The sequence below is a fragment of the Anastrepha obliqua genome, chromosome 2 (genome assembly GCF_027943255.1).
Source record: "Anastrepha obliqua isolate idAnaObli1 chromosome 2, idAnaObli1_1.0, whole genome shotgun sequence".
In the NCBI taxonomy this organism is placed as follows: Eukaryota; Metazoa; Arthropoda; class Insecta; order Diptera; family Tephritidae; genus Anastrepha; species Anastrepha obliqua.
In genome coordinates, this window is record NC_072893.1 from 10,444,510 (window position 1) to 10,458,708 (window position 14,199).

The following is a 14,199-nucleotide window of genomic DNA, read 5'->3' on the forward strand; positions in this document are numbered from 1 at the left end:
TTTAATGCTTATTTTTGAACCAAAACATTTCATAACATAAACTTTATAAATATATTGAATTTTACATACACACATAAATATCTTTGGAATGCCTTTGTTTTTTGCTTATTTAATATATAATTTTCAATTAATTTTCCAATAGAAAAACCAAAAATTCGAAAATAATACTTGTCATTCAACATATAATATATTCATGATTTTATTGATAAAAAAAAATAAAACATTTAAAACAATTTTTAAAAACAAAATATCATAAACAGAATAGGCAACACACTTGAAAATGAAATTAAATCATCCCATTTAAAAGTAAGCTCAATAAAAAATAATATCTTCGTACAGAAACTTGTCATATTTCATAGAAATTGTATATTACCCACTAAAAAATGGTATTCGCAAATAACAAATTTCAAAACACATATAAACATATAAACATACAAACTATAGTGGTTTTAAAAATGAGATTAACATAAATGAGCACAGTTACGGTAAAACGAGCATAACGTTTTGCATAATCACATTTTCTTAACATTACCAACTAAATTTTCAAAGGCGTTGTTCAGTTAATACATACATAAATATAATGCCCTAAAGTGTTATACTTTCCATATGTAAAATTGTTCTTGTCGCTTTGGTGCTAAATTTTTAGTAGCTCATCCTAACCTAACTATTTGCCATTACTTGCAAAGTGATGCTGTTGAAATTGTAGAGGTTGTGGTTTTTCGTATGGCTGGTGTGTTGTTGTGTTCTGATTGCTGTTATTGCTATTACCACTGACTGCTGCAGCAGCTGCTGCCATTGTAGTCGATGTGACCAGTGATGTGGCGGCATTGCTGTAGTTTGTTGTGCCAACTGTCGACGTTGTCGGGTGATGCGTTGAAGATTTCACACCAGGCAACTTCAGCTGGCGTATTTCGGGGAAAAATTCAATCATTAAAATTTCGAGCAGCTCCTGTGAAGAGAGAAAAATTATTGTACTCAAACGCAATAGTAAATGAGGCAAATTTCATGAGAAGTGAAATTGATTTTTTTATGCCGTCGAAAAAAAAATTATTTCATTAATAAAATATGCCAGCGTAAAAAGTTCTATACAACATAAGGTCTGTACATGAAGCAATTAATTTATACCAAACTGTCGAGTTTTGGTGTACATATATCCAAAAAACAATTGCAAAGTAGGGGAGAGTGAGGGAGCAAAATGACATTTCATTTTGAGGAGAAGTTTCAAGTTTTTATTGGATACGTTTTTATCGGTCCCCCATCCAAGTACTAACCGCCGCTGACGCTGCTTAATTTCGGTGCTGGGACGAGAACCGATGTTTCATCGTGGTACGGTCTTTGACTGGATATGTTTTTGCTAGTAAGAATTTGCATTGAATTGAATTAAAATTTGCGAATTGAGTCAAAGTTCTAAATTTAAATAAAATTGTGATTGAAAATGAGTGTAAGTAACATTATTTTAGAAAAAAATTATAAAGTTATAATTATTAAAATATTTTATATAATAGGAATAATAGGAATCGGGCAATAATATTGAGGTATGTACTTCTGACCGCTAATATTTTTCTAATAGTGGTCGCCCCTCGGCAGGCAAGGGCAAACCTCCTAGTGCAACCTCCTAGAGGAGCTCGGCCAAACTCATTTGGCAATATACGTACATACATACACATATGCATAGACGGAAGCAAGGAAAATATGAAGAAAGATGTGATTGCCACAATCGCTAATGGTATGTTCTTCATCTGACAGCGATGTTGAAATGGAACAAATTACTGTGCACAAAATAAAATCAAGTGATGTTAAGCTCGTTATTTTGCATTTTATTAGCTTTATTGTTTTTTTTTTTTTTTCATTTATACGAAATAGCTCAACTGAAATTTTTTTTATTTTTGTGATTTTTCGCGCCTCGTAAAACTTGCAAATTGTTACTGGTTTTTTGTTCATGTACTCCTTTTGATATTTTTCTCTGTGAGAGCGTATTGTCGGAAGTTAGGTTACTGACAAGTTACTGGGTAATTTTTACATGAACAGACCTAACTATAGACATTGCAAATACGTACATATGTTTGATCTTGTTGAATAGGTTAGCTTAAGTAGGCTACAGTCGACGAACACGAGCGCGAGCCCAACGTCTATGGGCATGTTGGCGAGCATGAAAATTTTGATTTTCAGCGAGCGGCTCGCACACATATTCACGTTTGTGGTGTGGTGCGCGAACATTACATTGAAAACAAAAACAACTATCTCATTTTGTGTTGATGCTTGGAGTATGCATATCGGCGGAAAAAAATGAGCTTGAGCTTGAAATTAATAGTGAAGTTGAGTGTCTAAAAAGCGAGCTAGCATTTATATTCATAATATTACAAAAAAAAAATTAAAATTAAATATTCAAAAAAATTAATTAAAAATTAAAAAAATATAATTAATAAAAAAAATCAGAGCATGGAACAAGATTAAATGGCTTTAATGCGGAAATAATTGCTGAACTTCTTTCAACTACTACTAAGCCGTTGCACTGAAGCGAAATATTTGTCAAGAATTTCAAGTCTTCGTTGCTTTGTCCTGAGTCAAGCAATCTTAACGGAGCGAATAATCTCTCTATTGGCGTAATCGCGTCTAGCATTATTGTATTTTTTAATAATTACAGGCGCTACCAATTCGATAATGTTGTCTTAAGTCCTCACCTCCATAGGTAAATAATTTTTATAATTTCTACAATCCGACAATTCAAGACGATTTAAGAGCTTTACATAGTATCTTTCTTCTTCTTCTATTAGCCAATCATTTACCCATACTTTTCTTTGATTTACATTTTGTTTTTGGTCGTTTTGCCTTTTTCATATTAAATAGGCATAAATAACAAACAATGTAAGCGCATCATACGCGCTCGCCGTCTGTGGCCCACTTTAGGTATAAAGTAGTTATGATAAACATTTGTATGCTCAATGAAAAAAAATACTTTCGACCAACTCACATAAAATAATTGCTTGTTATAAGTTGGATTCTGCATGGCTTCGAAAACTTTTAGCACTCCATGTTTAGCCGTTTGTGCACCTACTAAATTGCACAGCACCTCAGGTATATTGTCCATCAGCAAATCTTTTGCAGCGTTGCGCGTCATCTCTTTAATATCGTCAGAACGTACGGGATATGAAGAAGCCAGCAATCCGCCGGGCCAAAACGATTTCAAAATTGCAGAGAAGTAATAGTGCAACATCGATTCCTCAAACAAATAGGCTACGGACTCACGAATTTGCCTGCGAAAAAAAAATATTTTGATAATTGTTGAGTAAAAAAATAAGTGTAATTTTGGGTTATGTTATGTTATCTTATGTTGTGTTTGTTATGTTATGTTATGTTATGATCTGTTATGTTAAGTTTTATTCTTGTTATATTATGTTTTTATGTTTATATTATTTTATAGCCTAGACAGACGTCGGCGTTAATCGGGTTTACCGGTACAGTTAAGGGGTTATATCCACTTGTGATTTTCAAAAAATCGAATTTTTTTTTTTTTCATTTTTTGAATGTACATATATTTAAGAATATTCTCTGAAAATTTCAAATCGATCCGACAATTAGTTTCGAAGATATGAGCGTATTAGTAAGAACGTCTCCGAGCGTTCGAAAGTAGGCGGAGCACGAGCCGGAGTAGCACCTGGTTCTGCTAGCCGCTATACTTTTGTTCTCCACTTATATTGTGTTTGGGACCCTAAGATAATAATACAAAGGTCTAGTTTATACCTGAAACCTATGTTGAGGAATTTTAAGTTAAAAATATGTGAACTCATCAGTTAAAAGTGATCTTCCACGTGGACAAGTTGTGTTTCTGCTCAGTTTGTGTATTTCTCAGTGTGTATAGTTTAATTAATTAAAGTAAAAAATGCCTCGCAAAATTAGCAGAGAAACTCGTAGAACTTCCAAAGCACAGTTGTCTCGAAGAAATAAACGGAAGAACGTTTTTAATCCGAAAACCGTGGAATATGATGAGAGCAGTTTCAGCGCCTCAGCAAAAAAATTTAAAGCGCAAGAGGAAATATATGTAACTCGCGATACGTCAGTTGAATATAGAATTTTAAATTTTATAACTGTGTTTACGGCTATTAGTGAGTATGTATTGTGTAAAACTTGCCGTGAGCCAGTAAAATTTGAAACAGCCTCAGAACGTGGACTTGGTTTCAAAATTGTTATCTTATGTGATAAATGTAATCCTCGTAGTGTAAACTCTTGTAACTATGTCAAACACTCGTATGAAATAAATCGACGATTTATATTTGTGATGAGAACCCTTGGGTTAGGTTTGAAAGGTGCTACTCAATTTTGTGGGCTAATGGACATGCCAGCTTTTTTGCTCCAAACTTCATATGATATGATCGTTAAAAATATCCACGAATGTGTCTCAGTAGTCACAGATAAACTTTTAAAAAAAGCTTGTGTTGAGGAAATGAATGCCACGGCTGAACAGCAAGGTGATGAACATAAGAGTGATTTAACAGTCTCGGGAGATGGAACTTGGAAAAAAAGAGGATTTACTTCTCTATTTGGAGTTACATCTCTAATTGGATACTACAGTGGAAAAATAATTGATCTTTTAGTTAAAAGCTCTTACTGTAAGCAATGCGAGCCTTGGAAATCTCACAAGGATACGACTGAATATCAGGAATGGTGGGAAGAGCACAAAGACGTATGCTCAGCTAACCACAAGGGGTCATCAGGAAAAATGGAAGTTGATGCTGTTATTACCATGTTCAAACGTTCATTGGAAAAGTTTCAAGTTCGTTTTATAAACTACATCGGTGATGGTGACTCTAAAACTTATTCGGGGATTTTGAAGGCTGCTCCTTATGGTGAGACAGAAGTAACGAAGAAAGAATGTATTGGGCATGTTCAAAAAAGAATGGGCAAACGGCTAAGAGACATAGTAAATAATACAGTAGAAGAAATGAAAGATAAGAATGGAAAAACAAAAAAAAAAAAGTTACTTGGTGGCAAAGGTAAATTGACTGGGAAACTTATTGATAAATTAACTGTTTACTATGGTTTAGCGATTAGGAGACACTGTGATTCTGTTGACAGTATGTATAAAGCCATTTGGGCATCTTATTTCCACAACTGCTCTACAGATAAAAACCCTCAGCATGATAATTGCCCTATAGGAGAAAACTCGTGGTGTTCGTGGCAAAAAGCGCGAGCCTTGGGAACTTGGCCCAGCTATAAACATGATTATGAGGCCTTACCACCTGATGTTGCATCAGCTATTTTTCCAATTTACGAAGATCTAAGTAACAAAAAATTATTGGAACGATGCGTTGGTGGTTTTACCCAGAACAATAATGAAAGTTATAATCAGCTGATATGGAAAATAACTCCAAAAATTATTCCAGCTGGCTCTAAAATTATTGAAATAGCTGCAAACATTGCAGCCGGGGTCTTTAATGAAGGTAAAACATCTCTTCTTTATTATATGAGTGCTATGGGATTATCACTTGGACCCAATGCTCATTCCTACGTGAGCAAAGAGGACGCAGAGCGCATCTCAATTTCGGACGCAAGAGCGCAAGGGTCGACGCGCGAGGGGAGAATGGCTCGTAGACAACAACAACTAAACATTTTGGACGCAAACGACGAAGCAGAGGGTTCCTCTTATGGTGCTGGAATAGATGACACGATGTAAGTTGAAAAAAAAAATTTTTAATTTAGTGTAAATCGTTCCCGAAACTTTAAACGCGTTTATCTCAAAACCGTGTTTTCAGAGTCGGTGAGCAAAATTTCTCCGAAACCGCTAAACCGATCGGTTTGAAATTTTCACACGACTTACTCAGATATATTTTTCAGGTAATGATCGAAGGAATAAGGTTTTGGACAATAATTTCGATTTTTTAAGCCACTTTGAAGTGAAAAATTTTCATGAAAAACTGAATTTTTTTTTTGAACAGCCGCCATTTTGTCAAAAATCAAAATTTTGACTAGACCTTCGATCATTACCTGTATTTATTTATTACTAAACTAAATATTTTTGGTTTTTGGTTTTCAGATAATTTGGACCAGAGATATCTTGCTCACCGCCAAGCACTTTTTTTTGGAGGTCTTTCCGCAGATCATCTACAGGAGCTAGGGGATCCAATATTTTTTAAAATAAACCACTGATTGTTAAAGTACATTAAATTCTGTTTAATTACATTTTGTTCATTAATGTATAAAATAAAATGCCTCTTTGGAAAAAATTCACAAAAAAACGCGTTTTTTCTGCCTCGCAAGTGGATATAACCCCTTAATGCTGATTAAAATTGTAGTGTGACAGACGGTGGTTACGCGGATTAGTGAACAGCTGATTTGCTTATTGGGTAGTTTTTTCAGTAAAAGTTGAGCCGCATTCAACAAATACGGCTATAGGCGGCACTGATACTAAAAAATAATTATTTATTTAAAAACAATTTAAATTACAATTTCTCAAATTGCTCCGAATACCAAAACAATTAATGTAATTTCGAACGTGTTAGTGCAAACTGGCTAGATAGGGAACCCCGGAGACGGTTTTATCGTAAAATGATAAGATTGAGGTTCCCTTGAGATCCTGTGGTCTGCTAATGGATAGGTGGGCCTCGCGTCAACTCAGCGGGTGCTGGGCTAGTACGCAAACGTGTATAGTCGCGAGGTCATTCTGGCCACGTGTAAATCGGGGGTGCTCGAGGGAACTTCTCGTCCCTGGAGGACGAGGTGGAATCAACTCAGTACTTTCTTCACATCTGCCCAGCTCTCGTCGGGCAAAAGTTCAGACATCTAGGCTCTCATTTTTTCGCTACACCTGCGGATATTGCGGGTTTAAATATCACACATCTGCTGAAATTCATCAGTAGCTTGTTAATGCGAACATAAATCGCCACTGTTGGTTGTCATCCCCTAATCCAAATCCTCTTCTTCCTTTTTTCCACCTGTTTGGTTCCCTCCCTCCTTCGTTTTCTTTCTCCTCCACCATTTACCCTAATCTAGTGCAAACTAGCTTTGAATCCAATCTTTCTTGTTATTCTCTTTAAAAGTTTCATTACTTTTCATTCGCAATAGATATTAGCTGTCATTTTCTGGCAATGCTGCCATCGAAAATTCCCCTTATCCGCTTAACTTATGAGAATTAAGCCTAGTTATCCATCCGCATTATTTGCACTTAATTCTTGAGATATTACCGAATTAAGTCGTTAATCCCGATTAAAGCCACGGTCTGTCTAGGCTATTAGTTATGTTACATTATGCTATGTTAAGTTATATTATGCTATGTTATGTTACATTATGCTATGTTAGGATATGCTATGTTATGTTATGTTACATTATGCTATGTTATGTAATATTATGCTATGTAATGTTATGTTACATTATGCTATGTTAAGTTATATTATGCTATGTTATGTTACATTATGCTATGTTAGGATATGCTATGTTATGTTATGTTACATTATGCTATGTTAGGATATGCTATGTTATGTTATGTTACATTATGCTATGTTATTTTATTTTTTTTTTAATTTGTTCTTTTCTTTCACTCATACCTGTTTATTGTCCTGCCATAAGTGATCTGCACAAATGATATCAAACTCTTCCGCAGCCACTTGAAAACACCGCCCATATCGAAAATCTCACCGAGCAACGCATACAAAGGCTCCGCTATTGAATCTTTGCTATCCAGATCGGCTAAAAGCTTTGAGTCCACACCCGTTTCTCCTTCCAAATAAGTTGAAATATCCTCATCATCACGATGTAAGCCCCAAAAGGGATCGTTAGCTTTACCCATATCTCCACCTTTCGCAGCATCACTTTTGAATAAAGTGGATAGTGAGAATTTGGACTTCTTCGGTGAAGGCAATGTCTGTTTCAGGTGATCTGAACTGGGACTGAGAAAACTGTAAATAGCTTCGCTGCCATTCAAATGATCATCTTCTAGTATGAACTATGATTTAGAAGAATGAAATATATTTGATAAGGAATAAAATTCCAAATTTATTTAGTTTTTTGTTTGTTTTCCACTTACATTTAAAAATTTCTGTATTTGTCCTTTGGCTTTTTCGAGCGCTTGGCGATCGTTTTTCAGAAAGAAAAATTTAAAGTTCGTCGGCAGATCGAGTGATTTTATGTTTGAGTTGACATATCGCAGTTTACGTTGCAGATCCTGCATAAATTTCAATGTAAAATATAAATAAATATATATTTTATAACCAACTACTCACATGCACGTGATTCAGCGATCGCATCACCACCCAACCACTTGATATTGCACCGGGCCGCACCTGTAAGCCACCGGGCTTATCTGAACTTTTGCTGCTACTGGCTGTACGTGGCGCATTTATATCCTCGTCCACATGCACGAGAATCATGAATTGCAGTGACTCCTTTTCATCAGAAATCTGCAAATTAAATATTTATCATTTCCAGGTAAACATAAAAGAGCAGAGCTGAGATCTAAAAACTCAATTAATTGAACTAAAAAAGAAAATATACCCCTGCACGCACCTCCACGCTCTGCAACGTCGCCTTCCACTTGCCCAGATGCTCTGTCCACGCATCGGTGCGCCTGAGATGCGTCTCTGTTTGTCGTTTCTCGTTTTTCAACCACTCCATTTCCTTCTCCAATATCTGCAACACTTTCGATTCGGGTTTCACCGAACATTTCAGCGCATCCAACGCTTGACTCTTCTTATCGATGCGTTCCTGTAATTGTTCCAGCTTGCGACGCGCATACGATGTATGCGCCGCCACATCCAATGTGGTATTAGCACCATCACCGCCTTCCAGGGCCGAGCTTGAGTCATCTGATGAAGCATCGCTGCCATTGATTGTGCGTAGCAATAAGGTGGGATCTTTAAAGTCATCTGAATTTAGCGCGTCACGTAATTGCCGATACTGTTCGCTCAGCACAAATGAGGCATAATACTTTTCTTCAAGCGTTTTTAGGATATTTTTCTGAATGTCATATAGTATATCGGGGCCTGTGTCGCCCAACAGAAATGTTTCTATAAGTTTGCGTTCATGTTTATCGATTTGTATCTCCGGCTTTGGCACACGTATGTAAGTGTAGAAAATTTCAGTACCCAACTGATGCCATGAAGACTTGTGCGAATGCTTCAATTCCTCAACAGCCAAATAGAAGCCAACCAAGGCACTAGCCTTTAGCGGCTCCAAGAAAATGGTCAAGTATCGACGTCCCACTGCAGTACTCAGAACTTCGATGAGCGTTAAATCCTAGTGAAAACAAAAATCTTTGAATACTAAAATTGTGTCAACGTAAAAAAGTTAGCCATTTTACCACATCACTGGTATAATTGCCGTTCCAGCCGTACTTTCCTAAATTTTTCTCGCACTGCGCTTTGGCAAACGTCAGCTGTTGTACGTAACGTTTCAGACGCACTGCAGCATTCATTTCCGATTTTGACAGACTATGATCGTCGGTATCGGGATCAAGACCTAGATATAAAGATTTAGTTTATTCATTTCTTACCCCATAATTTCTTATCAACGCACCTTTGGCACGTTGCAGATTCTGCATTGTAGTCGCATGCATCAAGTCATTCACAATGCTTTTGCGTATCAGCGACAGCTCCTCCAAATTGCCTGAATTGTTTATGATTTTCAAGAAATCTTCAAAGCTGGCTGCATACTCGTAGCTGCGTTTACTAATGGCAGCCGCCGCCAAACGTGACTCAATATTTTGCACAACTTTCTGATTGATATAGTCCGGTGATGTGAGCATTTTTATCAATGGAAAAAAGACTAAAAAGAGTCGTGAGTTAGAGGCAGAATTTCATTTAAGTAATAAATAATGGAATACAAACTTTTATAAGAGAGTATCTCGCTAAGCAGCACTTTTAACGGTGGAAGCGAGTAGCCACGTGGCAGTAAAAGAATTATCATAATTTCACTAAGTCGGCGCAAAAACTTCAATTCCGTTTCCTCATCCACCAGATAAGAATTGGTGGAGAACACAGGTGGATTGCCTATTTCAGCGCTGTTAGAAATAAGGAGAAAATTGTAAAACTCGTTTACACGTTTATTATTATTATTATTTATTTGTTATCTATAATTAAAATTACAAAATAACTTTTTAGCACAAGCTACCAAGGCTATCGGCGTTTAATTCAATAAAATTACAAGTAGTAAATTTAATACAAATTGCAAAGATGATTTTCAAATTCAATGAAATACGATGATTTATCTTGCAATGAGAGGGAGACGGAGAGGGGTGTTAGATGCGTTGGTTTTATAGGGCATGTGAAAAGGTGGTTGGTATCGTGCGGGGTGCCTTCACATGCCAGACATCAATTCTCAATAGATAGGAGTTTAACCTGCTACAGTTTTCAGAACGCGAGTGTGCTAAAGTTACGCGGATCTTTCTGAGTACCTGGAGCTCTTCATCTGCTGTTCGGCATGCGGGGGTCGGGAGCTTAAGAAGGTGGTAAGTGTCTCCCGATGAATGTCGTTGAGTGTACCCTATGATCAAAAAGTACCGGGAATGTTTAAATAAGAAAAAAAACAGAGTTACATTTCAGGCAAATTTATTTTATCTCCCTTCAAAATATGACCCGTCTGAAGCAACACACATTTGCCAACGTTTAACCCAGTTTTCCATACACCCCTGGTAGGCCGACGAAGGGATGGCCTTGAGCTCCTTCATCGCAGTCTCTTTGAACACCTGTATCTCCTTCCACGAAGTAGTAACTTCAACTAACTACGTTGCTTGCACGATGGTATTTACTTGGTGTTTGGTCAAATAATCCAGCACAATTTGGGCTCGTTGCGATTGCGCTTTATCATTATGCAAAATCCAAGAATTATTTGCCCATATATCCGGAAGTTTGCGACGTACAGCATCTCTCAAACACTTCAAAACGGATAAATAGTGGCAGATGTGTGTCTTACAGTCCTAACAACATAAGAAAAAAATATGGACCGATTCCCAAGTGCGCGGTTCGTTTAAATTAAACATTCCCGGTACTTTTTGATCATAGGGTATGTCTAAACACTGTCCGGGTCAGTAGTTGTTGGTTAGTTTTGTCTTGGATCTCGTCGGAGTAGTTGAAGAGATGCCTCCTGACGTGCTCGGGAAGCGGCTCTGCTTCAAGAAGGTGTCTGCATGGGTGGGACCTACGATATCACCCGAGTAAGAACTGTTTGCTGAGCAGTTTGTTGTGTCCTTTGGCAGATAACATCTGTGCCTCATTATGTTGGTGTTGAAGGGGGGACATCAAGAGGCATCTTATATATATATATACCCGTTTTGGGTGTTTAGCCGAGCTCCTCCTTCTCCTATTTGTGGTGTGCGTCTTGATGTTGCTCCACAAATGCAGGGATTTACAGTGTCAAGCCGACTCCAAACGACAGATATTTTTTAAGAGGGGCTTTTTCATGACAGAAACACACTCGGAGGTATGCCGTTGCCTGCCGAGGAGCGACCGCTATTAGAAAAAATTTTTTCTTAATTTTGGTGTTTCACCGAAATGCGAACCTACGTGCTCTCTGAATTCCGAATGCTAGTCACACACTAACCCACTCGACTTCTGCGGCCCGTAGCTGTCATAATAGCAGTATTTTGGCATATCTGGAGCTTTTTCCACTGCGTATCACTAGTTCCAGGCGACCAGACAAATGCAGCGTAATTTAGAACCCGCCGGCCAATTGTCTTAAATGTCGCCAGCAACATTACATTGTCTTTGCCCCAAGTACTGCCGGCTGTTTTCCAGTATTTTAACTATCCGCTTATTGCACTAATTTTTTAATGCACTATGCCCCACCTTGGATATCATTAAGTGATCATGTGATTACATGATATGATCATGTGATTGCATGATATGATCATGTGATTGCATGATAAGATCATGTGATTGCATGATGTGATCAATTAAAAATAAGCTTCACCTAACAAAACTTACGCTCTAGCTTCAGCTATGCGAATCTTCTCCAAATGTACTGTGACACGATTCACCATATCCACAGCTATGATTTTAGCGGCATCGATTTTCACACCTCTATCGTGAATTTTTTGTATGGCGTTCCAAAGGTCTTCGCGCACAATATCATTCATCAATTTCGGTTGAGTAACCACGTGCCTAAAAGATGACAACTGTTAACGTATTGTATATACGTTTTTACACAACAAAATTTTAATGAGTAATAAGCAAAATTTGATCCAGACTATTTACAAATCGAGCCATCAGAAATATTTTGTACGAGCTTATACTTAAAACGAGTTTCAAGTGCACAAATTTACTTTTGAAGTATCTTATTTCATAAACGCAGTAGACGAAAGACTCAGTATAAGCGCATCTAGGTTAAATGCGTCATACTTACATTATTATTTTTTGTTTATTATTACTTGAGCACTTACCCCAGCCAGTGGGTCATGAAGTCGCGTAGCACATATTCAATAATCTGCTGCAGCTGCAAATCAACCGTTTTACCAAAGATAAGCGGCAAATTCGATGCATTCTTAATGGGTTTGGGCAGTTCGAAAATGCTGCTTCTATAGAAGAAAAAACAATAAATCAATTACTTTTTGCAATAGGAAAATCTCTTTGAAATCACAAACTCACTTTGTCGCATTGTAAAGAATATTTATTGGTTGACGTTTCGGTAGTTGTGGCTCTGGGCAGGTAAAGATATAGTGAACATATACTGTGCCCGCCACAGCTGAAAATTAATTAAAAAATATTACATAAATAATTTAAATTGTTTTCTTGCGATAGCAACAAATGGCTGGCAACAGTACGCGACTTTACTTCAGTCATTAATTTAATTTAAAAAACAAGACATTTATGATTTCAGCACAAATAATTATGACCCACACAAGGACGATAATGGAAAGTCTGCGCCTGATAAGCGCGGCCGAGCTTATACAAAATAAATGCAAAAGGCAAACAAACAAATAAAGATCCGCACGTCGCTTGCACTAGCGGGGCGTTGATGCACAAAAGCGCTGATTGTAAATTCTCATCAAACTCACCTGTTAATACCAGAAATAGTGAGTAAACGACAAATATGAAGAAAAAGAAAAATGCCGGGTAGTACCAAACGATAGCCAAGAGCGTCAGAAGAGCTGCGGAAGTGATTACCTTCCAATTTAGTTGCAGCAGACGCAGCGCGCGTGTAGCCAAAAGGAATGCACTGTAACTTGTTAGTTTGCCGCTAGTTATCAAGTGCCACGATGACGCCGACGACGACGCTGTCGCAGCGGACGCAGGCAGCGAATCGATGGGAAACAACGGTCGATCAAGGGTCATTTTAAGGCGGCGTAGTCCCCGTTGATATCTGACGTGGTCTGTTGTGCACCAGAGGCTTAGCAGTTGGGCGTTTGCCTTGTAGTATGTAATTTGCTACTTTGAGCTTCTTAACTCTTTAATATTTGATAACGTTGATTGCACGCATTGTATAGACGACCTTGTTTTATGGCTTGTTGTTGTCAATTGCGAATGACGGCAGGTGCTGCGTCACACATACGCCTACATGCCTCCCCATACACCAGCGACATGTCACCGTTGCTTCTTTCACTGCGGCAGGTAAATTTTATTCGTGGTTTACACAGAATTTGACCTCATTTCCAGTTTAGAGTTGTTTATTTAGTCAAGCTTTGAAATATTTTTAACGTCGGATCCACACAGTAGAGGGCAACAAGTTGAATCAATTGGCAACAGCGCGCACCGAAAGAACGATTTGTGGGCGTCGACGCTGACAGCTGCTGTCGATTGTATCAACCTCGAGATGTGTTCAAGTACAAGTAGTGAAGTTCTCAATTCACAGCCAAATATTTTTACTTCACTAATAAATATATATACATATACATATGAATATATGTGTGCGTTGATATTATGCTTCCTTGCAAAGAATCTTGAAACCCGGAACAGTAAATATCATACGGAACCAGCCTTATCCACTTTCACGTCCGTCCATAGCTTTACTTTTGCGTTGCTTATTAAACTTATCAATTACTTCCGTTTCCGATTGCTTATTTATCCATTGTTAGTCACAAGTCGATTATTTTCACTTTTTTTGCGTTGCACTTAGATAACAAATTAAGAATGAATGAATCACTTATCAATGCCAGCTTTTCATTTGTACTCCATTACTCTCATAAATTTAATTATGCGTACTTTTCATTCCGTGGGAACTCACAATATGACTACTTCACTGATTTTTGTCACTACTCTCACTACTTTGATTTCAAGA

General features: G+C 37.4%; 1 protein-coding gene across 2 annotated transcripts; it reads right to left on the reverse strand.

The window, feature by feature from the left end:
• Positions 1–265: 265 nt before the first annotated feature.
• On the reverse strand, positions 266–14,199 carry LOC129237394 (sorting nexin-25). 2 transcript variants are annotated; one of them, XM_054872117.1, is made up of 13 exons: positions 12,980–14,199; positions 12,570–12,666; positions 12,365–12,499; positions 11,910–12,086; positions 9,816–9,988; positions 9,505–9,753; positions 9,290–9,447; positions 8,497–9,225; positions 8,214–8,390; positions 8,018–8,155; positions 7,539–7,936; positions 2,972–3,254; positions 266–949 (listed from the first exon to the last, which is right to left on the reverse strand). In XM_054872117.1, exons 1-13 carry the CDS (start codon positions 13,254–13,256, stop codon positions 665–667), a joined length of 3,276 nt encoding a protein of 1,091 aa, XP_054728092.1. In that variant the 5' UTR covers positions 13,257–14,199; the 3' UTR covers positions 266–664. The 2 variants fall into 2 exon arrangements, with proteins under 2 accessions (XP_054728092.1, XP_054728091.1); XM_054872116.1 differs by having other exon boundaries at positions 8,485–9,225.

Bases quoted from the DNA above. Each gene is read 5' to 3' on its own strand.
- LOC129237394 (XM_054872116.1), bottom strand. From the start codon at position 13,256: ATGACCCTTGATCGACCGTTGTTTCCCATCGATTCGCTGCCTGCGTCC. The intron at 9,754-9,815 runs GTTTGTATTCCA...GACTCTTTTTAG, and splicing joins CGAGATACTCTCTTATAAAA to TCTTTTTTCCATTGATAAAA. The intron at 7,937-8,017 runs GTAAGTGGAAAA...TCTAAATCATAG, and splicing joins AAATACAGAAATTTTTAAAT to TTCATACTAGAAGATGATCA.